Source organism: Eretmochelys imbricata, chromosome 10 (assembly GCF_965152235.1).
Source record: "Eretmochelys imbricata isolate rEreImb1 chromosome 10, rEreImb1.hap1, whole genome shotgun sequence".
NCBI lineage: Eukaryota > Metazoa > Chordata > Testudines > Cheloniidae > Eretmochelys > Eretmochelys imbricata.
In genome coordinates, this window is record NC_135581.1 from 42,095,098 (window position 1) to 42,122,452 (window position 27,355).

General features: G+C 46.4%; 1 protein-coding gene across 1 annotated transcript in view; it reads right to left on the reverse strand.

Moving 5' to 3' along the window:
- The window catches only part of NEO1 (neogenin 1), a 503,941-nt gene that overhangs the window by 211,197 nt on the left and 265,389 nt on the right, over positions 1-27,355 (reverse strand). Inside the window, exon 4 of the mRNA XM_077827907.1 lies at positions 15,003-15,156. Within this exon, the coding sequence (XP_077684033.1) occupies positions 15,003-15,156 (154 nt within the window). The remainder of the gene's footprint in view (positions 1-15,002; positions 15,157-27,355) is intronic.

Consider the following 27,355-nt stretch of genomic DNA (forward strand, 5'->3'; position numbering starts at 1 on the left):
ACTGCCTTAAGCAATGGTGCTTGTGCAGGTGAACAGCACAGCTGGCTGGTTCTACACTAGCTGAGAGGAAGACAGCAGAAACTGTTACCTGCAAGTCCTTTCTTGTAATCTTTCTCTCTCTCTCTCTCAAAAAATAAAATAAAATAAATCAAGGACAGAAGATTTGGAGGCAAAGAGTGGGTCGATGTTGTTGCATAGTCTGCAGCAATGAAACATGGTCCTCCAAAAGTCCACCTGAATGTGAAGGGACATGGCTGAAGATGAACAGTTATCCCCCATTCTGTATTTGTGCATTTGATTTTTCTTCCCTAAGTGTAGCACCTTACTTTTATCTTTGTTGAATTTCATTTTGTTGTCTATAGCCCAGTTCTCCAACTTATGAAGATCCCTCTGAATCAGGAGTGGGCAAACGTTTTGGCCCGAGGGCCACACTGGGGTTGTGAAATGGTATGGAGGGCCAGGTAGGGAAGGCTGTGCCTCCTGAAACAGCCTGCCCCCGCCCCCTATCCACCCCTCCCACTTCCTGCCCCCTGACCGCCCTCTCCCAGGACCCCACCCGCTATCCAACCCCCTCCGCTCCTTGTCCCCTGACCGCCCTCTCCAGGACGCCACCCGCTATCCAACCCCCCCGCTCCTTGTCCCCTGACCGCCTGGGACCCCCTGCCCCTAACCGCCCCCCTGGGACCTCACCCCCTATTTAACCCCCCCAGCTTCTCGTCCCCTGGCCGGCCGGCCCCCCCCCCAGAACCTGCACCCCATCCAACCACTCCCTGACTGCCCCCCCGGGACCTCCTGCCCCTTATCCAACCCCCTCCTCCCACCGCTCCCCGCCCCCTTACCATGCCACTCAGAGTGGCAGGACTGGCTTATTGGAAAGCCTGGGAGGTGGTCGGGCACAAGCCGTGCTGGCCATGTGGTGGCATAGCTGGGAGGGAGGAGAAAGAGCAGGGGATGGGCTGGGGCTAGCCTCCCCAGGCGGGAGCTCAGGGGCCAGGCAGGACAGTCCTGCGGTCCGGATGTGACCCATGGGCCGTAGTTTGCCCATCTCTGCTCTAAATTTTAGCTTTAGCCTCCAAAGTGTTTGCATCTCCCTCCCCGCCAGCTTTGTGTTATCTGGAGCAATGGTCTCAAGATGCAGTGGGGGAGGTCTAGGTTAGATATTAGGAAAAAACTATATTTCACTAGGAGGTTGTGAAGCACTGGAATGGGTTACCTAGGGAGGTGGTGGAATCTCCATCCTTAGCGGTTTTTCAGGCCCAGTTTGACAAAGCCCTGGCTGGGATGATTTAGTTGGGGCTGGTCTTGCTTAGAGTAGGGGGTTGGACTAGATGACCTCCTGAGGTCTTTTCCAACCCTAATCTTCTACGAGTCTATGATCTGCACAAAGATGAGAATCTTTGCTTTTTGGTGTTGATGCTTCATGTCTTTGTCTCTCTTGCTCATTAGTAGCTGCCACTACAAAGGAGCCTGGGGCAGGATGAGAAAACAATTGTTCATATCCCTTAGAGGGATATAATACCTCCTCTCTCAGCTTATTTTGCTTCAGGAGGCAAGGAGGAGTGTGTCTGCCAGGATGCCTTAACTGCCTCCATAATGGCTTTGCTAATCAGCAGAATCACTCTTGCAGGGGCTGCCGATACCAGAACATCCACCAACTTGTGAGACCTTTCAATGCAGCTCCTCTGACTGAATATCCCAGAACAGAGGACACCTTTCTTAATAGATCTTGATGAGCCCTGTGGCCCTCTGGTGGTGGCGAATCGTTTGCTACCTCAACAGCTTCACCTGGTGATGAAGACGATGACGCAACAGGATTCTGAGGTTGTGGTGTATTGGAGAAGCCATCAGAGTGACTTCTGGCTGCTCAATACCAATCTTGGTATTAGGAACTGGAGAGTAACGTCACAGTTGTAGTGCCACACAGGAGTGACCTTGAGGACAGTGAATGAGAGTTGAGGGAGAAGGGATGTCCCACAGAGTCCAGAATGTCCACTGATATGGGCATGGGACCCATCCTTGTCCTGGCCATTGCCCTTTTGGAGGAACCCAGTGCTGTGATTGCTGCATGAGCCATGGTGCCCAAGTCTCTGATGAAGCATAGACTTTCCCTCTTGACTGGGACACAGATAAATATACCTCCGAGCCTGAAGCCTCTGACAATGGAAGAGCAAAACTAGTTGGATCTGGGGATAGGAAGCCTGAGCCCGGGGACAGTGGTAATGGAGATATCATTGGAGACTTGCCTCTTAACTGCACTGGCTTTTGTGGAAGTTTGGGAGGTAAAGGTACCCCAGGTTCCTGACATGGTGAGGTAGGAGCCACAGGCATAGGTACCTACTGTAAGCCTTCCATTACTACCAGGGATATTGCCACCGAGAGACTAAGCAGGTGCCTTGCAGCTGCACATGCCTCTGGGATGGTTGAGAGTGGCAATGACTGATGACCCTGATACAAGGATCTTTCAGTGGACAGCCTCAAGGGACCTGGCACAGGTTCCAGAGGGCAATCCCTTCTTATAATCATGGAATCATAGAATATCAGGGTTGGAAGGGACCTCAGGAGGTCATCCAGTCCAACCTCCTGCTCAAAGCAGGACCAACCCCAACTAAAAACCTTAAAAACCACAAAAACCTCTAAGGAAGGAGATTCCACCACCTCCCTAGGTAACCCATTCCAGTGCTTCACCACCCTCCCAGTGAAAAAGTTTTTCCTAATATACTTCTTAGGGAATGACTTCTCTAGGGACCATCTGTCCCTCAAACGTCTTGCAGAGTCTCTGCCTCTACCCAGCTTCAGTATGACAAATTTAGATTCAGACTCATAGACTTTAAGGTCAGAAGGGACCATCGTGATCATCTAGCATATTGCAGGCCACAGAACCTCACACACTCCTGAGCATGCTACTAAACCTAAGGAGGGACTATGCCTTTTCTTTGGCACCAGTGAAAGGAACCAAGAGCCACAGACATCTCCCGTGGGGTGTTCCATACTGACGCTGATGTGTTTGGGGCATTTTCCATATGTGACAACTCCAATGGACAGCAAAGTGTTGCCTCCATAAGTAAACACTTGAGCCTCACTACTCTATCTTTCTTTGAGCAGGGCTTAAGTCCTTTACAAATTTGACACTTGTCACCCATGTGGGATTCTCCCAAACATTTCAGACATGCTGGGTGTGGGCTGCTGACTGGCGTAGGCTTCCTGCAAGTCTGGCAGACCTTAAACCTCAGTGAGTGAGGCACCATTCCTGTACCATTCCTCACACTGAAAGATAAAAGTTAGTCAAAAAAGACCTAAAACTAAAACCTTCCGCTAAAAACTAGCTAAACTAACTAACTAACTTCTAACAGTAAAAGGGAAAAGAGAGTGAGAAGTGAGGGAAGCACTTGTCACAACAAGTCTGAAATTGCTCCAAGAACTGCCACTGGTAGTAAGAAGGGACTGAGGGAGGTCGGGGTGGCTCTGCTTTCTTATACCTGCATGATAGCTGTGGGTGTTTGGGCTGCCCTGACAGCTACTGATGAGGGAAGAAGTTCTCCAACAGCTATGCACAGGGTGTACACATACCTACAGTGGAACGGACATATGCAAGCATTCAAAGAACACACTTGTTAACCGAATTTTGGAGGGGGGGGGTGCACAGGTATACAAAAAACCCAAACTCAACGAGACTTGTGATAAAATCATGAGAGTTGGCAACACTGCTATCAACAGCTCAGAATTCAGTAAACTCAAAACCATTTTATATCAAAACAATCAAAGGCACTTCTCAGTGAGAGCTATATGATGCCCTATTCACCTTTCTATCTACACCCATTTTGACTGTAGAGCTGTTAAAAATGGTCGAGAGCATTATTATATTTCATAATAAGTATTGTGCTCCTACTCTCCTTGTATTCAAAAACAGATTAACTGGTTTTGCTCATACTTTCCAATAAAATACATCTTTGGGCAGAGGCCACAAATGAAAATTTCAGCCTTACAAGCAGAACTTTCAGAATGCTGTCAAGTAGTATCACTGCTTAAATGTAGTAGGTACTACCATTCCTGCCAATAATATTGATTCACTTTTCTAGCTGGACCTCTTACTGCATACTGTGTTTGGCTGAAAGAATAAATTAAAGTCTGAAAAACAAGTTATATACTTAGATCAAAACACCACAAAAAGATTATATAGGGAAGCCTTTTCAACCAGCTACATTTGAACAGCAGTTCTGTGCTGCAGCAGCACACCTTTTTTTATTCTGACTTTTGAAATAGGCATTTCATCATGAATCATTTAAATTCCCAATTAATAGATCTTTTTGGGTAGGTGGTGTGTGCTCAACACAAAAATACCCTTCCTGTGAAAAGTACCCTCTTCTTTTCCTCAATGTCTCATTTCTCTTATTTTCTTTACTGAAACTGCTTTTGCTCGAGTTAGCTTTCTGAGAGATTAAAATATTAAATACAAAGCAAATACTGGTTTGGTTCGGAGATATGCCAAAAGGTACATTACCACATTAAGCAGCAAGACTGCTCACAGTTATATATGTTGTTGCCATTCTGAAACTCAAACTCACACTGATGGAAAGGGACCAAAAAATGTTTTTAAAAAAAATAGAAAAAATTACCCCAGTTCATGACACACAATATCATGTTTTTATTGAATAGAACCTTGCTAGAAGAATGCATTTTCTGGGTGCTGAATTTAAATATCATATTTCCATAGATGAACAAACATAGGAAAAGCTGGTAGCAAACCTTACATTTAGTTAGCCCAACACTTTCCACTATAAAGTATGCTTGTAATCTTTTCTGCAGAAGCTCAAACAGCTATATGATTTGCAACAGGACTTTGAAATCCTGCAGAGAGAAAGCCCACAGGGTAGAAAAGTATCTTTTCTTTGTCCCCTGAAATTCCATTTGGGTTTAGCTAAGTTATAAATTGTTAAAAATTGCCACTTGTGTGCCTCAAGAGAATTTTGGCAGCATGCCAACGTAACGGAATGTGAATATTCTTGATTGCTGGGACCCATGCAGCCACCACCAAACACTATGCTGGAAACATGTGGGCACTGCTAGAGCAGCTGCAGTAGCGGTTAAGGGGGAGAGATCTGAAAGAAATACTCAACCCTGGACCTAGCATAGAGCACCAGAAACACCTTAGCATAAAAAGCTCCTCCTGTTGCCAGCTAATACAGTTAGTCCTGTAGTTCAAGAGGTAAAGGCCTATGATGCAAGTACTTGAAGTTCCAGGACTCAAAACCCTGATGCTGCTGCTTATTTATTTGAAAAAAGGCATTACAGTTGTATAATATAATTTGTCTTTACCATTTTTCTTTTAAAAATCTCTAGAAAATTACATATACAAATGTTTAAAAGGTCATTTAAGGTTTAGATTGCAAAGTCAAACACCTGGAAGTTAGGAAAAACTAGATTGTGTATACACAGAAAAAAACAGTTTTTAATTACAAGACCATGTTCTATTTTTCCTCAGGACCTCTGCCTCATGAACAGGCTGGACATACAAGGAGGCAGAATTAATTTTCTATGGGCAACTGGATTTAAGAGGCCATTATTGTTTTTAAAAAATGCATTTTGGCATGGTGCACAAAACGAATAGTCCATCCTTTTGACAACTGAGAAAGACTCCTCTGTAACTTCAGTGTGCTGAACAGTTTGGCTATAATCTTTCTAAGAAGCTAATATTTTGCTAGATAATCATTTACAAGGGATTATTCATTGCCTTTTTGGCATGTGAGATGGTTAATCAGTTACATTTCTTTAAAAGATCTGTTTAATTAACCACTTACTCTTGAAAGGGAAGCTTTCAGTTAACTATAATTTACAGTATTGCATTTCTTTTAATCTATTTCACACACAAAGCACCAATGCTTCCTCCTACCTCTCTCTAGCTATGACAGATCACGTACCTAAACATAAGAGTACAAGCTTTAAAATAGGGTCTCTCAACCTATGGTTCATGACCGAAAATTAGCTCACCAGAATGTGTCAGGGTTGTCTGGGCTCAGCTCCTCAACCCAGGAGCTGCAACCTGGAGCATGGGGTCACAGTGGTGCTCAGATTTGGCACAGCGATCCCTACATCATGACGACAGGCGGCTGGGTGGGTCAAATCTGAGTGAGTAGCACTGTGACCCCATGCACCAGGTTGCAATGTCACTCAAAAACGATTACCCCGGAAATCAAAATGCTCAAAGCGGGAAGCTGAGCCCAATCAGCCCCCCCAAGACAGAAGCCAAGAGGGAGTGGGCTGTGTCATGTTCTCCTGTAAGTACTGCTCCCCGATATACTCCCCCACCCTCACAGCTGCCCAACATCCCATCTTCCATACCCTATCTTGCCTTCCAGCCTAGACCCCGTAATGTACCTCTCCCCCACAGCCAGGCAACTCCCGTTCTGTCACACAGCCCATGCAGGCCTCTAGCCCCCAGATCTTCCCCCACAAGAACCCAGCCTCTTCTGTCCCTCAACTTCTCCCCCCAGAACTCCAAATCCCCTCCACCCCTTTTATCCTCTGCCCCCACAGACTGGGGGAGGAGGGCTTGTCTTCTAAAAGCATGACTTGCATCACTCATTGCTGAACCTATGAGGCAGTGTTACACGTCATTTCTTGCAGTCAGTGACTGGTAAATCTCATGGCAATGTCACTACATGTTGGGGTAACAAACGTGCTTAGAGTCTTACCCTTGTATGAGTTAGCCAGGATTTTTAAAATAATATTTCAGTGGAGGTTTTGAAAGGAATTAGTTTGGCAAATATTTTATCATGGGGAGCTAATTTCAAAATTTACTATGTGCCTCCCATAGCTTTGCTTCAAATAATAATTCCATGAAATTGTTTAATCTTGCAAAGACTGACACCATTAAAATTCACTCATGCTGGAATATGAAATATTTCTTTACTTTAAATCCTGTTGAAATCTTTGACAAACATTCCATCAAACCAAATATATCCACTGCATCTGGCTCACATTATAAATATTCTTTCCAGAAGGTGCAGTCCGCTGAATTGCTAAGAATAAGCTTTCTTAGAATTATAGATTCTAATTGAACACATAGCTTGAGAGGACAATTTCTTTAATTCTATAAAGGGTGATTTGCCACAGTTAAAAAACAGAATGTAAAATGGTTATGTTATCAAATAAAGTAATGAGTCTAGTGGTAAGAAAAGGGTACTGTTAAAGCTAACGCTACAGCATGATTAAAGAAAAACAGCTTTATTTTCCGCCTTTAATATTTCCTCTTGTCTTCAGCTCCACTTTCCTGATTTTCATTCCTGAAACTATCAGGTCTTTTACTGGAAATCAAACCAATCAGACACCCCCAGTATTCCATTCACCTTACAGGGTTCACAGAAAGGAGATCCCCTCTCCCAAATACTTCATGTCCACTCTTTGGGGACTAGATCCCACCCTTTGCTCATTTTTTTTTTTAACATGAACTTTAACTTCTTTTTTTAATGAAGTCTCAGTGTACATAAAAAAAATCTGTCCAGACCTTAATTAGCAAGTTTATGTTTGTGAGAATGGTCATAAGGGAGAAGTATTATAGTTAGCAAAAAGAAGCTATTTCAGAATTTACCAATAGCTCAGAGTAATAGATTTTTTTTAAATTAGATTTTATTTAAACTCGATTTTTTTAATTTTAAATATATTTTTCTTCAAAAATAAATCTATTTAAGATTAAATTTGAAGTTATGACACACTATATTAAGGCCTACACTTAGTATAATGTATTACAATAATTTAAATTAAACAATATTCAAGCAGTACATGTACGCTGCCAAAGTTTTAAGGAAAGTCAAACCACTGAACTGGTGAAGTCACTATCTGAGCACTTGGAACCAGAATTTGCTGAGATGGTACACCACCTTTTGACAGTCTGCAGATATAGAGAATATTTACTTCATTTTAGCTTATTGAGTTAGTTCAGTTCACTGACTGGCTCATTCAGAGTTGAGAAATCGATAAGGAGTCGAAAAAGGAAAGCTTATTTTCCTTTACCAACTGATGAATAAAAATGAAGTATGAGGATGAGATCTACTGCTTCTAAAACTTGAAGGACCTGGTGACTAGAAACAATCAGTTGAATATATTAACTACAGATCATACTTTCTTTGTTTAATAAATAAGAGTTTTAAATGCAAAACATATTTTGATAAACTTATTTTGTTTTTATGTATCCAGCACATTTAAGGTTTTTTTTTTTTTTTTAAATTTAACTAATGTAAAGCTATTTTAAAATGCTGGTTTTGTGCATTTTTAATTGAATTCAAATTTCCATCCAAATGCAGCTTAACACAAATCAAATATAAAATTAAGCATCAACTAGTAAATAGAAATGCATCACTAACCATTTTCTAACAAAATAAAAATAAAGAATCTGAAAAAAATTATGTTAAGCTATGTAATTGCTTCAGTTAAGCATATCCTCCTGGGTAGCAAAAAGAAGTACCAAATTTTGATAGTTACCAACTAATGAGAATCTTTCTTCAGGAAAATAACTAAAAAGTACAATTGCAAAACAAGATTAAAATAGATGATTTAAGTCAAGATTTCCTGCTTGCTGATTAAAATCATCATTTAAAAAAATCAAAGAATTAGATCACTTTGATTTAAACCAATTCACCCTGCTTTATACAAAGGACAAAAATACTTCAAAAAAATTTTGAATTTTGAATCGGAATTGCTACTCTAACATAGAATCATAGAAGATTAGGGTTGGGAGAGACCTCAACATGTTTGATTGTGTGCTGGAATGAAACAGGAAAGAAAAATAGAATGAGTGTTCAGGTGTCTTGTATATGGATACTAGGTATTTTTACAACTTGGCTGGGAAACAGAAGGCTATGAAAAATACTGCAATGAGAAAAGGGTATTCTCTACTAGACTTTGCATAAGAAGATAAGCAGTGGTGTGTAATTGTGCAGAATAGATTAACGTTTTTAAAGTGGAATTTATAACCAAAATTTACGTCAAGGGAAAACAAGATACTAACTAGCATAGTAAATCATCCATGGAAGCTTCGGTTTCAGAATGGTAGCCATTTGATCACACAGCAGGATTTACTGCACGTTAGAGAAGAACACCAATTTTCACTAAATCTGCTCAAACAATACTATAGTGAATAGTGAGACAGAGCTCAGAGTAGCAGTCGTGTTAGTCTGTATTCGCAAAAAGAGAAGGAGTACTTGTGGCACCTTAGAGACTAAAAAATTTATTTGAGCATAAGCTTTCGTGAGCTGAGGGAGCTGGAAAGCTGTTTGGTTTCTACAGAAAATCATCTGTCCTTTCAAATGTTGTATCACACGTGCAGCAGTCTTAAAAGAACTCATCAAATTCTACAGAAAAGAAATGTTACTTACACTAACCATAACTAGAGTTCTGCGAGACGTGTGATCCCTGTGTCTTTGTTCTCCCACCAGGAGAATGATGTTAGAACACTGTTGAGAATTGAGAGTTGTTTGTTCAGGTTGTCTTTGCTCAGAAAATAGACTAAAAGAAAAGGAGTCCTTGTGGCACCTTAGAGACTAACCAATTTATTTGAGCATGAGCTTTCGTGAGCTACAGCTCACTTCATCAGATGCATACCGTGGAAACTGCAGCAGACTTTATATATACACAGAGAATATGAAACAATACCTCCTCCCACCCCACTGTCCTGCTGGTAATAGCTTATCTAAAGTGAGCAACAGGTTAGGCCATTTCCAGCACAAATCCAGGTTTTCTCACCCTCCTCCTAAACCCTCCTACAACCTATCCTAAAGGATGACCCAACACTCTCAGAAATCTTGGGAGACAGGCCAGTCCTTGCCTACAGACAGCCCCGCAACCTGAAGCAAATACTCACCAACAACCACATACCACACAACAGAACCACTAACCCAGGAACTTATCCTTGCAACAAAGCCCGTTGCCAGTTGTGCCCACATATCTATTCAGGGGACACCATCACAGGGCCTAATAACATCAGCCACACTATCAGAGGCTCGTTCACCTGCACATCCACCAATGTGATTTATGCCATCATGTGCCAGCAGTGCCCCTCTGCCATGTACATTGGTCAAACTGGACAGTCTCTACGTAAAAGAATAAATGGACACAAATCAGATGTCAAGAATTATAACATTCATAAACCAGTCGGAGAACACTTCAATCTCTCTGGTCACGCAATCACAGACATGAAGGTCGCTATCTTAAAACAAAGAAACTTCAAATCCAGACTCCAGCGAGAAACTGCTGAATTGGAATTCATTTGCAAATTGGATACTATTAATTTAGGCTTAAATAGAGACTGGGAGTGGCTAAGTCATTATGCAAGGTAGCCTATTTCCTCTTGTTTTTTCCTACCCCCCCCCCCAGATGTTCTGGTTTAACTTGGTTTTAAACTTGGAGAGTGGTCAGTCTGGATGAGCTATTACCAGCAAGAGAGTGAGTCTGTGTGTGTATGGGGGTGGGTTTTTGGAGGGGGGTGAGGGAGTGAGAGAACCTGGATTTGTGCAGGAAATGGCCTAACTTCATTATCATGCACATTGTGTAAAGAGTTGTCACTTTGGATGGGCTATCACCAGCAGGAGAGTGAATTTGTGTGGGGGGTGGAGGGTGAGAAAACCTGGATTTGTGCTGGAAATGGCCTAACCTGTTGCTCACTTTAGATAAGCTATTACCAGCAGGACAGTGGGGTGGGAGGAGATATTGTTTCATATTCTCTGTGTATATATAAAGTCTGCTGCAGTTTCCACGGTATGCATCTGATGAAGTGAGCTGTAGCTCACGAAAGCTCATGCTCAAATAAATTGGTTAGTCTCTAAGGTGCCACAAGGACTCCTTTTCTTTTTGCGAATACAGACTAACACGGCTGTTACTCTGAAACCAGAAAATAGACTGTCCATAAAGATGCCTGGAGGCACTGGAGATGAAGCTTTGTGAAGACTGCCACATAGGTGAAGGTGGCCATGTGGTCTAGAAGGACCTGACAAGATCAAATTGTAATCTGAGAACTCATCTGAAGCTGAGGTCCCTCATCGCATGGACTCTGTCTTCAGGTAAGTCTGAGTTGTTGTAGAAGTTTATTTGTCAACTCAGTTTGTTATAATTAATAAAATCACATTTAGAAATTAACGCCTGACAATTTGTAATGCGAAATTGTACACTAGTGGAGGAGGAACTCCTCTTTGCAAAGAGATCTAATCTTTTGGCATGTTTGTCTAAAGGAGTAGACCCAGGCTGGTGCAGTCTGTTTCATCTGGTGATTGATCAGACGTGGGGTGAGAAAACAAATATTTTTCCCCTTTAGATGGTACAAAGTACTTTTTATTGATCCTTTGGGGGAGAGGGCACAGGTGGCCAGAGTATGCCAGACTACCTTGGTTGGCTCCAATATAGTTTTCTTGATCAGAAGCACCACCTTGCTAGGCCCAGCAGTCTGAAGGAGGTTCAACAACTTGTGAGTGGGGCCCTGGACTTCCTCCAGGGGAATCTGGAGTGACTCCACAATACTCTTCAGGAGGTTCTTAAACTGTTTATAGTTGTTGGGTGACAATGGCAAGCCCAATGACATCACCTCATCAGGTGATGAGGATGAAAGCGCTGCAGGAAGATTAACTGGGTTTGTCTTTTTGGGTTGATCATCCTCCTCATAATTCTCAGGAGTGGGCTGCAGTTCCTCCCTAAGCAGCAACCTTTGCACTCCCACCTCAGATCCTTTGAAATTGGGACAGCTGAAATAAGAATCCCAAGAACCCAAAAAGAGCCAGTGAGTGGAATCGTAAGGGTGAGGGTACCACTGGTCCTGAACCTTGTAGTGTGCTCTCCGAGGGTGCCTAGAGACTCTGAAGCCCTGTCAGTTAATGTCATACCTCAGAGCAGGCAGAGGAACTACTGTCTCAGCCTCCAGCTCACCTGAGTAGGACTTTTCAGATTCCACTGGCAGAGACAATGGTACCATGTATTTTGTGATACCTTGGCTGGTGGACAGTACCAGCGAATGGTGCACCAATGGTATGGGTATCACTTTCGAAACAACTGGTTCCACAAGTATTAGCGACTCTGGTTTGAAATAAAGACCAAGTCTTCCACGATAGTGTATCTGGGTCGCACAGGTGGGGAACAGAATGGGCTTCTACCTTTTGGTAGAGCCAACCGTGCTTATTTCAGTCAATGTCAGCATTGCCAAGTCCTTCTTCCCGCTGTGCTGTGTCGGTGCAGCCAACAATTGTTCCCTTGTCTCTCTTGCTAGCACTGGGGTCATTCCTGCCCCTCCTGTGGCTGGCTGTTTCAGGCTGCTCTTGGCCTTTGGTACCAGCAGTTCAGACCCACACACCTCACAAGCTCCTGACCCACCCATTCTGAGGTGTGGAATCTCATTTGTTTGGGAAGGTGCAGGGAGGGGATTTTTCCTGTTTCTTATGGGGGTATTTGTCCTTACCCTTCTCCCATCACTTGCTAGGGTCCTTAGGCATGGTGTCTGCCGGACCAGAGCCAGGGGGTGTCTTGTGGGGGCAGACTGAGGCCTCATTGTCTACTTCATTAGGTGTGTTTGGAACCAGAACTCACAGGATTGCTGATTCTCTAATGCAAAATAAGCACAAGTCATGAGACTCACTCCCCAGGAAGACCCGGGTGCAGGCCATGCAGGATTTGAAACTGGAGATCTTAGGCATATTAAGAATCCCAAATAGTGCATGGTGAGAGATGGACAGGGAACCCCTACACCCTGAAACACTACCTACACTAATGAACTCCTAAATTCGTAAAACACAATGATCCAACAGTAAGCTATTTCCAGAAAAAAGCTAGACTCGAACAGGGACAGCTAGCAAAACTGCAGGGGTTCCATCTCAAATCATAAGCAGCAAAAAGGAACTGGAGAAGCAGGCTATAAATGTCACCCCTCATGTCCTTGATTCAGAGCACAAGGAGGCAGTGGGCACAGGCACGAACCAACAGATACTGCTAGTAAAAAATCTTCTGGTCTCATGCACATGAAGTGTACATGCACTCACTGGAAGACACATAGGGACCGTCACTCAAAGGAGAACTATGTTCTATGAAAAACGAATTAAGAACTCATTTTCTGCAGAGTGAGGCAAATCAAATTTTCTTCTTTATTACCATCAAAATAAACTTTATGTCAACAAATACACTTCTCTAAGGAAAGTGCCATAACACAAATGGAATCAACTTTAGCCAGCAACAGCCAAATACCTCTCTCGTCCCCTAGCTGACCAAAGAGACTTTGTAGCATAATATGTAAAAAAAGGCTTTTAGGGTCCAACCCCTTATTTATTCCCTCTTTTGTAGAGGTGAACATTTATTTTGAGCTTTAAAGGAAAAAGAAATATTCCTCTTAACTATCTTTCTCAGAGACTAGATGTCCACTGATGTAGTAACCATTAGCTCATACAAGTGTATGGAGTCATCAGGGGCTATGCCTACACTGCAATGAAACACCCGCAGCTCTCCCATGTAAGCTGACTTGGGCTGCAGAGGTATAAAACTGCAGTGTAGATGTCTGGTGCCTGGGTTATGAGACCGACACACCTGCATGTCCTCCATGGGGTCCCGGAGCCCAGGCTCCAGCCCAAGCCTGGAGGTCTCCACTGCAATTGTAGTGTCCCACAGCCTGAGTTCTGTGAGCTCGAGACAGCTGACATGGGCCAGCCGCAGGTTTTATTGCAGTGTAGACATACCCTGTGAGGCTGGCCTGAAAAGACCCACACGCCCACTTACATTCTAGACAACTGACCTTTAAATCTAGAAAAAGACGTGCAATACTCAGTCCTAAATCAATTAATCAAGGTTGTACAATGAAGGAGACTTGTCTGTAGGATCTCAGCCTCATCTGTTGCAGAGGTTGTAAAATATATAGTGATTCACGCAGGAGATTACAGGAAGAGAAAGGATGATCTCATGAGCAAGGCAGTTGAATTCTACCATGGAGAACTGGATTCTATCCCTGTCTCTGTCACAGAGTCCCTGTGTGACTCCTAGCAAGCGCTTAAACCAAACTCATGTGTGGTCACTAATTGTATGCTCCTATGTTTCTGGGTGCTCAAATTGGGGCCCTCGGATCTGAACTGATGAAGGGCTGAACACTTAGAGCTGCAACTGAAGTCAGTGGGAGCTGGGTTTTGAATATATAAAGTGCTATATAATGCTACGTACACTGAAAAATCAAGTCCGAGGCATCTCATACTGGACACCAAAATTATTGGATACTTTCAACCTTGATTTCTGTGCCTCAATTTCTCATCTGTAAAATGGGCATATTACCACCTAATCTCACAAATGTATTGTGAAAATAAATTAATATTTGTGAACCACTCAGATACTCTAGAGATAAGCACCACAAAAAAAGCCCATGAGGAAATTAATAAATGTCTTCAAAGCAGGGTTTGAATAGTATGGAGTAAATAAGGCATGGGAGCATACAGTGAACAATGAGGAAAAAAAAATTCTCAATAGGTGCTCATTGATTGAGTACTGTCCTTTCTGTGCACTGAATGAGGCAAGGATTCTGTGGAAAACATAGCATTTGATCATGTAATTAAAGAATATCATAATGCATATGAAGAAGGGAGCCCAATTAGGTTGCAAAGGTAACCTTAATTCTGGAATTTCCGTATTTTCGAATGTTTGACTTTGCAACCTCAACATTCTTTTAACAGTTTTGTGTGCAATTTCCTGTTTTTAAATAACAAACAAATAAACACATGCAATCATGTGGCATCATACTGACACTCCTGTGGTTTAGATCCACTGTTGTTCTGGATTGACTGAGTCGGTCTGCCCACCCTACATGGCACAAGGCTTGTCACAACCCTCAACCTGAAGACCCCCACATTAGAACAGCAGAACCTACTGTGTCACTTCAAAATTAAGCAGAAGCTGCGTGGACTTAGGGTCTAAAACCCTAAGTCTGACTTGGCATAATAATTCCTATATTACTAAGTTTAGGTAACGGGAAAGTCAATTTCAATTTACAAGCCATTACTTACTCTTCTATGGTAAGTTCTTCTTCATTTCTCATCCACTTGATAACTGGAGTTGGAAATCCTGCAGTGACACATGGGAAAACTGCACTTTGTCCAGTAACTTTGGTAAGTGGAGAAGGTTGCCTCAGAAACACCAGGTTTAATGGAACCTCTGGATCTGCAAATATTTTGTAAATAAAATGACAATGAAGTTATCAAACACTGAATAAAGACAATGAGACTATCAAGTTAACCCCAGTATATTGCTTCCCTTCAGTAGTAAACACAGTGCTCAAAACAATGAAGCAGCTAGTTTCTTCTCTACCTCTTTTTGGTGAAGCTACAATAAACACAAAACTATAAAGCCAAGAAGGCATTTCTACAGAACACTAATTTGTTTTACCTATAAATTGAGTTTCTGCAAAGGGCTAATCTAGGATTAACTGGCTGCATCTGACTTCCTGCTCCAGACATGCAAATTGACCGTTCTGCTGTTGGAGTTCTGGTTTCTCAAGAGCAGTCTGCTCCAAATTCCCCAGGAAACAACCTGAGCAACTAGCTATACCTACAAAACGTGGAAACAGCCACTCACTAAGTGGAGGTTACTTACCTGTAACTGGAGGAGCTTCGAGATGTGTGGTGCCTATCTGAGTTACACTGCACCATGCATCTGGATCTGGAGATTTTGAAAGTAGTAGTGTCTGTTGGTCTACGCACCGACCCTTGGTTCACCTCATGGTTCCATCTGAGGTGATAAAGGCAGGGCAGACCATCCGCATGTCTAGTTCTTTCTTCACTGCAAATCCAACAGATCCACAGTAGAGGGTGAGAAGTGGAATACAGATAGGGACGACATCTCAAAGAACCTCTAGTTTCATGTAAGGAAAAGACGGTTACTCACCTTTGTAACTGTTGTTCTTCGAGATGTGTTGCTCATATCCATTCCAATTAGGTGTGCACGTGCCGCGTGTACGAACATCGGAGAATTTTTTACCCTAGCAACACCTGGTGGGTCGGCTGTGGAGCCCCCTGGACTGGCGCCTTCATGGTGCTGGATATATACCCCAGTTGACCCAGCGTCCCCTCAGTTCCTTTTTGCCAGCTACTCCGACACAGGGAAAGGAGGGCGGGTTTGGAATGTATATGAGCAACACATCTCGAAGAACAACAGTTACAAAAGTGAGTAACCGGCTTTTCTTCTTCGAGTGCTTGCTCATATCGATTCCAATTAGGTGACTCCCAAGCCTTACCTAGACGGTGGGGTCGGTGTGAGATGTTGCTGAATGTAGCACTGCTGAACCAAATGCAGCATCGTCTCTGGACTGCTGGACTATTGCATAGTGAGAACCAAAAGTATGCGCTGAAGACCAAGTAGCTGCTCTACAGATCTCTTATATCAGAACCTGTGCCAGGAAAGTGGCTGATGAGGCTTGAGCCCTTGTAGAATGGGCATTGAGGGGCTTGGCCGGAACACTGGCCAAGTCATACCAAGCACGGATATAGGAAGTGATTCAAGAGGAGACGCGCTGTGAGGAGACCGGGAGGCCTTTCATCCAGTCTGCCACTGCAACAAAGAGCTGGGTCGTCTTTCTGAACGGATTCGTACGCTCAGTATAGAAGGCGAGGGTCCTACGAATGTCGAGGGAGTGTAGCCATTGCTCTTGCCAAGTAGCATGTAGCTTCAGGTAGGAGACTGGGAGGAAAATGTCCTGGTTGACGTGGAAAGTTGAAACCACCTTGGGAAGGAAGACAGGGTGAGGGCGTAGTTGCACCTTGTCTTTGTGGAAGACCATGTACGGTGGTTCTGAAGTGAGACCTCCGATCTCAGACGCACACCTCGCCTAAGTGATAGCCACAAGGAAGGCTGTCTTCCAAGAGAGGTAGAGAAGTGAGCATGGGGCCATCAGCTCGAACGGGACCCCCATAAGTCTAGAAAGGACCAGGTTAAGATCTCATGAGGGTAGAGACGGTCCAGACCTTTATGAAATCTACCGAGAAGACCGAGCGAGGGTTTTCTGCTACCTAGCAGTACCTACTGCACCAAGTGGGAGCAGAGGAGCTCTGACCGAGTTAGCCACGCAGCATCCATGCCGTGAGATGGAGGGATTGCAGGTCAGGGTGACAGAGACGGCCGTGGTCTTGTGAGATCAGGTCTGGCCAAAGTGGGAGTAGAATCGGCGTGTCTACTGATAACTCCAGTAGCGTGGTGTACCAGTGTTGCCTGGGCCACGCTGGGGTGACCAGAATCAGCCGTGCTCTGTCCCTGCGCAACTTGAGCAGGACCTTGTGGACTAATGGGAATGGAGGGAAGGCGTAGAACAGTTGTCCCTTCCACGGGAGGAGGAAGGCATCTGATAGAGAGCCCGGGGAGAGCCCCTGGAGAGAGCAGAATGTTTGGCACTTCCGATTGCTGTGTGAGGCAAACAGGTTGACCTGGGGAAACCCCCACCTCAGGAAGATGGAGTGGATGACATTGGGACGAATCGACCACTTGTGAGACTGGAAGGACCTGCTGAGGCGATCTGCCAGTGTGTTCTGGACCCCTGGGAGAAAAGACACCACCAGATGGATAGAGTGGGCTATACAGAACTCCCACATGTGAATGGCCTCCCGACAGAGGGGGGATGAACGGGCTCCCCCTTGTTTGTTGATGTAAAACATGGCCGTGGCGTTGTCTGTGAGGACTGCCACACAATGGCCATGTAGTCGCTCCCGGAATGCCTGACACACCAGGCGCACTGCCATTAGTTCTCGTACATTGATGTGCAGAGATAGCTCGGCGACAGACCATAGACCCTGTGTCTGGACGTCCCCAACATGGGCACCCCAACCCAGGGATGAGGCATCTGTAACGAGGAGGGCTGAGGAGTGTGAAATGGGACCCCTTTGCATACCATTCTGGGATCTAGCCACCAACAGAGAGCTTAGGACCGATTCTGGGACGGTGACCACCATGCTTAAGCTGTCCCAACCTGGACGATAGACTGTTGTCAGCCATGCCTGAAGTGGGCGGAGCCACAGTCTGGCATGCCTGGTCACGTAAGTGCAGGAGGCCATGTGCCCCAGAAGGCTCAGACACATTTTCACCATTGAGGTTGGAAAACTTTGAAGGTTGTGGATAAGGTTTGTCAGAGACTGAAATCAGTTATCTGGTAGGAGAGCTCAGGCAAGTCTGGAATCTAAGATTGCCCTAATGAAGTCTATTTTCTGGGTTGGTTCCAGAGTTGACTTTTCCACATTGAGTAGAAGGCCCAACTGATGACACATGGCTATGGTAACTTGAACGTGGGACTGCACCTGTTCCTTGGCACTGCCTTGGATAAGCCAATCGTCGAGATACGGAAACACTTGGATCCGCTTCTGACGGAGGTAGGCTGCCACGACAGCTATACATTTGGAGAATACTTTGGGGGCCATAGAAAGGCTGAAAGGAAGAACCGTGAACTGATAGTGTTCACGGTTGACCACAAAGCAAGGAAGTGTCTGTGCACTGGATGAATTGCTATGTGGAAGTACGTGTCCTTCATGTCGAAGGGGGCGTACCAGTCTCCAGGATCCAGGGAAGGAATAATGGTCTCCAGTGACACCATACAGAACTTCAACTTTACCATGAATTTGTTGAGTCTGCATAGGTCCAGGATAGGCTGAAGCCCACCCTTTGCCTTGAGGATTAGGAAGTAATGGGAGTAAAATCCCCTGCCCCTGAGCTCTCTTGGAACCTCCTCGATCGCCCCCATGGTCAGAAGCATTTGGACCTCCTGTACAAGGAGTTGCTCGTGAGAGGGGTCCCTGAAGAGGGATAGGGAGGGTGGATGGGAGGGAGGGGAGAAAGAAAATTGGAGAGAATATCCCCTTTCCATTGTGCGAAGAACCCAACGATCTGTAGTTATGAGAGACCACGCACGGTGGAAACAGGAAAGACGATCCCAGAATGGAGGGGAAGGATCTTGGTTGGTGACTGGTACACTGTCCTCGGGCGCACCTTCAAAAGTTTTGTTTGGGTCCTGCCAGTGGCTTGGACGGGCCTTGGCTCTATCCGGACTGGTGGGTTTTCTCCTGCCACCTTGCCCCCACCTCCTATAAAAGTCCAGCCTCGGCCGAGGAAAGGGATAGGATCGTGGAGGCTGCAGCTTAAAGGGTCTACACCGCGTGACCGGTGTGTGCATTCCTAGCGAGCGCATTATGGCCCTGGAATCTTTGAGGCTTTGGAGCCTAGAGTCAGTTTTGTCAGAGAACAGGCCCTGCCCCTCAAATGGAAGGTCCTGTAGGATTTGCTGCAGTTCTGGCGGTAGGCCAGACACCTGAAGTCACGATATGTGGCGCATGGCTATGCCCGATGCAAGGGTCCTGGCAGCAGAGTCTGCAGCATCCAAGGAAGCCTGTAAGGATGTCCTGACCACCTTTTTGCCTTCCTCTACCAGGGCCCCAAACTCGTCTCTGGACTCCTGAGGCACTAGCTCCTTAAATTTTAACATGGAGTTCCATGAATTATAGTCATAGCAGCTCAGGAGCGCCTGCTGGTTCGCTACCCTGAGCTGCAGCCCTCCGGAGGAGTAAATCTTGCGCCCGAATAAATCGAGACACTTGGCGTCCTTTGATTTGGGTGCCAGAGCCTGTTATCCATGTCGCTCCCTCTCATTCACCGAGGCTACCACAACTGAACACGGCTGACTGTGAGTGTACAGGTACTCATACTCCTTGGAGGGAAAAAGTATTTCCTCTCCACTCCTTTAGCCATCGGAAGGAGGGAAGCAGGCATCTGCTAGATTGTCTTAGCAGTGGTTGGATGGTACATATGATTGGCAGAGCTACTCGGGACGGGGCCTCCGCTGATAAGATGTCCACCACCGGGTCTTCCAATTCTATTACCTCCTCCGCTTGGAGGTTCATATTACGTGCCACCCTATGCAGGAGGCCTTGGTGGGCATGAAGGTCTATTGGAGGGGGACCCGAGATTGTTGTCCCAGCCACTGCCTCATCTGGAGAAGACAAAGACGCTGCCATTGGGGCTAGAGGGTCCAGTGGTGACTCCTGCTGGGATGGTTCCTGTTCTCCGTGGTCCATGACGCCGGGGTCTGGGGCTTGCCCAGGGGTCGGGGCTGCAGTTTCCATGCCCTCCGCAGTGGGACAGCTTACGGTGGCCTCTGGCACCCGAGGTTCTGAGTGGGCTGAGCGGGAGGCCCCTGACAGGACTCCCTGGACTTGTGGTAAGCCCTCAGGGTCCAAAAGGGCCATTGTGTAGGCCCCTGGCTAGGATCATGGCCTTCCTCCTGCCAGTGTCTGGCATGACCCTCACTGTGGCCAGGAGCTGAGTATTCCGGGCGTGAGCCACCATTGGACTGAGACAAATGGGAGGCAGATAGTGAGAGCCAAGGCGGTGCCGAACGTGATTGCGTCGAGTCTCCAGGACGCAGTGCAGATCAGTACCAGGCCACGGGCGACTGGTGCCATCAAGACACTGGGGTGTGGTGCCGGGACCGAGACTGGTGCCGAGGTCTGGGTTGGTACCGGGATCCAGACCTCGACGATGACTGTCTGCGGGAGCGGCGCCGAGATCTCCTCAGGGATGGAGATCGGTGCGCCGAGTGGTGCCGGGAGTCCCAGCGGTCCCATGAGCTGGAGCGATGCCGTGAGCTGGATCGGTGCCGTGAGTACGACCGGCGAAACGAGGGGGAGTGTCGTTGGGACTGCGAGCATCGTCGGTACTGCGCACGGTGTCAGGAGCGAGATTGAATCCGCAACCATGACCGGCCATGGTTCCACCAGAGGAGTTATCGGCCGGATCAGGGCTGGCTTGCCCCGGGACAGTACTGCACGAGCCGGAGCCGTGGTTTGCAGTGAGTCCGACTCCATCAGGGTGATGAGATCTCGCGCCACCGCGAAGGTTTCCAGTGTTGATGGGAGCCAGAGCTCAACCACGCTACATGTCGGGCAGCCTGTGCGTACTGGACTCAACGGCTCTTCTCTCAGTGCCGGAGTCAATGGTGTCGACGTCGGCGCTTGCACTCTCAGTTGCTCTGTAACCCGACACGACTCCGATGGCGACCTCAGGGGTGCCGGCGACTGCTGAGGTGGATCAGTTGATTCTGGCCTGCGGTGCCACTTCCAGCCAGGTGAATGAGACTGGCGCCGGACCAGTTGCGCCGGTTGCGGTGTCGGGGAAGTATGGTGCCGCCGGTCTCTGCTAGAGTCCACCTGTGGTGCAGTACCTGCTGCTGTCGCTGGGGTGCTGCGCACCGAAGCGCCTGGCGCTGGGTCATGGCACGCCGCTGGAGGATCTGGGCTAAGGGCCGCCTCCATTAGGAGCTGCTTCAACCTAAAGTTCCGCTCCTTCTTGGTCTGGGGCCGGAATGCTTTGCAAATTTTGCACTTGTCCACCTGGTGGGACTCCCCCAGACACTTCAGACAGGAGTCGTGGGGGATGCCAGCTGGCATAGGCTTGGAACAGGCTGAACAAGGCTTAAAGCCCGGAGCCTTGGGCATGAGCCCAAGCGGCAAGTGGGGAGGAGAGGGAAAGACCCCTTCCAACCCACTACCCTAACTTTACATATACACAACTACACTACACTAACTATAGAACTATACAAACTGTGGAAAAGAGAGAACGCTAGGGAAAGTGGAGAACAGCAAAACCGCGCTCCACAGTTCCAATGACCGTCATGGGCGGTAAGAAGGAACTGAGGGGGCGCTGGGTTGGCTGGGGTATATATCCAGTGCCATGAAGACGCCACTCCAGGGGGCTCCACGGCTGACCCACCGGGTGTTGCTAGGGTAAAAAATTATCCAATGATCGTACATGCGGCACGCACACACCTAATTGGAATTGATATGAGCAAGCACTCTAAGAAGAGCCTCTTCTTCTTCTTCGAGTGATGGTCCCCATTGTATTCTACTGAGGGTAATTAACGAGCAGTACCTAAGTTGGAGGAGGGTGCAAGGATAAAAATGGAATGGTTGAGCAGAGGACAGCTGCGCCAAAGGAGGCATCTGCCACCAATTCCTGCACCAAGATATAATGCCACATGGCTGCTCAACGTATGTCCCAGAGTGGCACATCATGGAATGAGGCTATGGTTAAAGCCTGGGCTCTTGTGGAATGTGCCCTCAACCCAGAAACTAGAGGCAGTTCCAATAACTGACAGCAAAGCATGATGCACCCCAAAATCCATATGAAGATTCTCTGTGTGGAAATTGTCTGACCTTTAACTCTTCCAGCTATTGCAACACAGAGTCTAGGAGATTTCCTGATTGGTCTTGTCCTCTGCAGGTAGAAAGCGAAGACGCAACGGACATCAAGAAAGTGGAGTCATAGTTCCTCCTCCAAAGCATGATGCTTTGGAAAGAAAGCAGGTCCCTGAATACGTTGATTGAGATGAAAGTGGGAAACTATCTTTGGAAGCAACTTCGGATGCAGGCGCAGAGAGACTGTCTTTATGTAAAGTGGTGAAGGGAGGGTCTGCAATCATGGCCCCAAAGTTCACCTACCCTTCTCGAAGAAGTGATAGCCAACAAGGAAAATGACATTCATGGAAAGGAGTGACACAGGCCACGAAGACAGTGGCTCAAATGGCAGTTCCTTTAGTGCCGAGAGAACGAATTTGAAGTCCCACAGGAGAGAGATGGATTGTACGGGTCAGAAGATTCTGATGAGACCTTTCCAAAACTTAGCAATCAGCGGGTGTATAAAGATAGAATGTCCTTCCAGTGAGGGGTGGGGGGAAGGTGCTAACTGCTGCTAGGTTTACCTTGAGAGAGTGGAGGGAGAGACCCAATGCTTTCAAGGACAGAAGGGAGTCTAAAAGGAGGGGAATCTCCACAGCTTCTGGGGAAAGCCCTTCTATTGGGCCCAGGAGGTGAAACGGTTCCACTTGACCTGGTAGGAACACCTAGTTGGCTCTTTCCTGCTGCTTTCTGATGAACACACCTGTTCTAGAGAAGATGCCATCCAAATACCACACTCTGAGGTGAAGTGTCTGTGGATTGGGATGTCTGATCCTGCTGTTGTGCTGTGTCAGTAGCTCGAAGAAAATGGGGATGGGAATTGGAGGATGGGCAGACATGCAGAGGAGGGTGGGAAACTAGAACTCACTCTCTCTCTCTCAGGATGACTGTTACTCTGTCCCATCTGATCCTGTGGAGTGCTAGTGGCAGCAGTGGAAGAGTAGGGAAGGTGTAGTTGATTTTCTTGCTACTAGTTTCCCCTCCATTATTGCTTGGAAGTCAGCCTAGTCTTGTGACAGTTTTTCAGCAAAATCCTCCAATTTGCTGTAATGAAGGAAATCGTATTTGCCAAGTAATGCCTGATAATTCGAGATCCTGAATGGAAGGCTGACTGAGGGGAGAAGACCTTGCAGCCCAAAAGGTCCAGCTGCTTGCCTTCCCTGTTAGATGTGCTGGAGCATGGATGCTGTTGTTGAGCTCGTTCCATCACTCCCCGGACCACAAGTGAATTGCGGGTGGGGAAGGTGTGAGAAAAACTCATACCCCTTGGCTCTCACAAAGTAGCATTTATCTGCCCTGTTGGTGGTAGGCATACATGTGGCTTGCATATGCCAAACCATTCTAGCTGGCTTGGGGATGGCATCAATTGGCAGAGCAACTCTACTCATCACCAATGAGTGAAGTGTGTCCAGCAGCTTATGAGGAGTGTCTTGGATCTCCTCCAGAGGAATGTGCAGCTCTCCTGCCACCCTGCGCAGAAGATCCTGGAATTGGCAGTAGTCATCAGGAGATGGGGGAGATACCAAAGCCACTGCTGCTTCAGGTGAGGATGATGGGAATCTCTCCTGTTCCAGCAGTACCAGTGGAACCGGACTGAGTAGCTCTTCTTCCACGATCAGTTCCGAGCATCTACTCAAAGGTGCCCAAGACAGCGAAATAGGCAATGTTTCTCTCACAGAATAGACAGGTTCCAAGGATGTGTATTAGGACCACGATCCCCAGTAGGGCCAATATGACAGATCCAGAGGGTGTTGTGGTGGGCTCCACAGTGCAGGAAACCAGTGACTCCTTGGTGGCTGAAGTGGCGGTTACTGCCAGGATGTAGAAGGCCTCCACTGGTACTCATAGTGGCAGGAAGGGATGGACAGAGCTCATTCTTCATTCAATTTCTCTGAAGATGAAAATTCAAAGGCCAGTTCCATCAGCGGTATTGGTGGAGCCAGTGGAAATGTGTTCACCACCAGAGCAGGGAGTGAGGAGTGATTCAGCAGCGACATGCCCTGCATGGGAGATAAAGTCTCCCTAGAAGTAGAGGGTCCCAGATGGTGTGGAGACCTCAGCTTTCCCAGAGCAAACACTTCCTGGGGCTCTGGTGCTTTACCCAAACTTCCTGGAGTCAAGGGACCTCTCTCTGTCCCAATCCAGTACAGGAACAATGGTCCTCCATGGAGTGGATGGTTCTTGAGCTCAGAGGAATGCCAGTGTTGGTGGTGTGTGCAGGTTGGTACCCAGTACTGACAGATCCGTTAGTTTCAGTGGTCTCTTTTTGTTCTTGTGTGGTTTAGTGTGCGCTACCTCCCCGTGACTGGAACTCATGGAAGGAGCCTCTTTTCTTAGGGATGGAGGAAGACTTACTGCCATGCTTATGTGAATGCTTCCTTGCCTCCAAAATAGGCCCCGGCACAGGGTTCATAGTGGTTGTACCACTGGTGCCAGACTCACACTCTGTAGCTGGAGGTGCACTCCTGGCTGCCTCACGCCAATGTATAGAGGGGGATGACGGGCGGGGGGGGCACCAAACCTGGGTCCAAATAAGGTTTCATGGCAACTTCCAAGAGGTGCTTCTGGAGGCAGAGAGCCTGGCCTTCTCGGGTACAGCTGGAGGAGGACTGGCAGATACGGCACCTGGATGAAATATGGCCTTCTCCCAAGCAGTAGAGGCAGCGCTGATGTTTGTCACGGGCAGGACGTGCAAATTTTAAAGCCTGGAGTCTTTGGCATAGTCCAGTATCCACGCACTGAAACAAAAACTAGTAAACTACCAAAACTACTATATATAACAGTAAAAACAGTAAAATAGTTAGCTTTAGAGTACATACAACTCTTTAACTTTTTTAAAGTGCGTCACATGTGAGAGGACACTAATAGTTCTGACTCAGACCATGTGGTGGTGAGAAGGAACTGGATACATGGTTGGTCCGCCCTGCCCTTTATCACCTCGGGCGAAACAATGAGGCAAGCCAAGGGCGCACGCGTGGACCAATGGACACAACTACTTTCAGAATCTCCGACTCCGGATGCATGGTGCATATACGTAAACCCTCAGTGGAATACAATAGGGACCATCACTTGAAGAAGAACTAAACACTATAGGAGTAGCTGACTGGTCCAAACTTCACAACAAACTACAGGACCTGTATTGGTGGAAACTCCAATAACAAAAAAGAAATTACTCTTTCTGCTCAAGGTTCCCCGAGGATGGGACTAACAGGCTCTGTGAAACAATTTTAAAACTGCAAGGTGGGTTCACGATGTCTCACTTGAATTAATTCATCTTTCCCACTCCACTAAACCTGAGACACAGTCTTTACTGGCAGCATTGAAGATTCAGTAGCAATTATTTTGTAGCACTTTGGAAAGATGTGTACAGAATGCTTTCAGGTGGCTACCTGTCAAACACTTAGGATTGACAGAATTCAATTTTTATTTTTGCTAATTTAGATGATTAATATTTTTTCTATTTTTAAGAATATATTTTATTTTTATCTATTTTTATTTTTAATATTTTTTCTATTTGTAACTGTTTTTATTTTTACAGTTGCGGAGAATGAAAATGGGTTGGGGTTAGGGGTGGCACAGCGCTGACAAAGGAGGCCAAGGGGCCCAAGGCACAAAGTGTGGAGGAAGCTGAGGTCCTGACCTAGCACACCAGAGACCCTAGGCCAGGATTGCTAGGAGGAGAACAGGTCCCCAGCCACAGGTTGCTGCTGAACAGTATCTGCCCAAGGATGGCTCTGACACTTGTGGTTGATGAGTGAGAGAGCAGGGTTGTGACAAAGTTGCTGCAGATGACTCCCTAAAGAGCCAACAGGACCAGTGACACCCAGTCCCTGCAGGTGCAAGGTGAGTGGAAGGCTGTGGGGCTGGCTAGGCAGAGCAAAGCAGAGACCTCTCAGCCAGAACTGCAAGAAGAATTACATGTCCCCTGCCATGGGGGAGGCCACCCACTGTTGAATGACTCCTGTTCAAGACAGAGCCATTCAGCAGAAGGGTGGCCTCCTCTGTGGCAGAGGATTCATAGTCCTCTTTGCGGGTCTAGTTAGGGATGCCTGCTCTGTTGCACCAGGAATGCAGCCTCCCCACCTAGGGTGACCAGACAGTGAGTGTGAAATCTCGGGACATGGAGTGGGGGGTAATAGGAGCCTACATAAGAAAAAGACCCAAAAATCGGGACTGTCCCTATAAAATCAGGACATCTGGTCACCCTATCCCCACCACACCTTGCGCCTGTAGAGATTGGATGTCACTGGTCCTGTGGCAGTGCAGGAAGCCCTCTGGATGAAACATGAGGGGGGCCATGACATTAGGGCTGCAGAGGGCTCCCTGCACTGCCGCAGGGCCACAGGTGCAAGCAGGGAAGGGTACACTCATGCCGATTGTTACTGACAGACACATTTTTCGTCATTTTCAGTGTGTCAGCTGAAATAGACGTTGACCTACATCTATCCATTAAAACGGAATCCTGCCAAGCCTACAAACCAAGCTGCCAAGTCTATATACCAACTCTCTTTCTGTCTGGGAAAATGAAATCCCTGTGGCAGAGTCAACCCTGAGCTGAGAGAAAGAAGTCAAACTGACTGATTTGTATGCTTTAGTAATACAAGCCTTATGCTACACAAAAGGAGACAGCTTTTTCCTTACTCAGGCCACTTGTAAAAACTAAGAGCATCCAAGGGCCTAAGGCTACTTATTTCAGTGGATAAATGTGGTAAGGACATTAAAATACTGCTGTGCTTTTGGATATTTAGAATTAGGGGAAAGGTTAGGAGGTGAAAGTCCTTGTCCATATGGCACTCTGACTTTATTTTGAGTCTGAAAATGAGACAGTTTCCCAGGACCAGCCAATCTAGAAAGAAAGGTAAAACAAGCAGACTGCCAATTTACGCACATTTTTCTAGCATAGGTGATGGTTATCAGAAAAGGCCACCCTACACTGACAGACAGAATTGAGAAACAGGGCATCCACTGGCTTGAATACTGCGCAACAGTCTAATCTGCACTAAATCAGAGTCCCAGAAATGAAAAACTCTCTTGAGACAAATGTACATTTTTTCTTCCCACATTGAAAAACTCAGGGTACATGTACATAGCAAAACAAACAAACAAAAAAACATGGCAGCAAGTCTCAGAGTCCGGGTACCTAGGTCAGGCTTGCA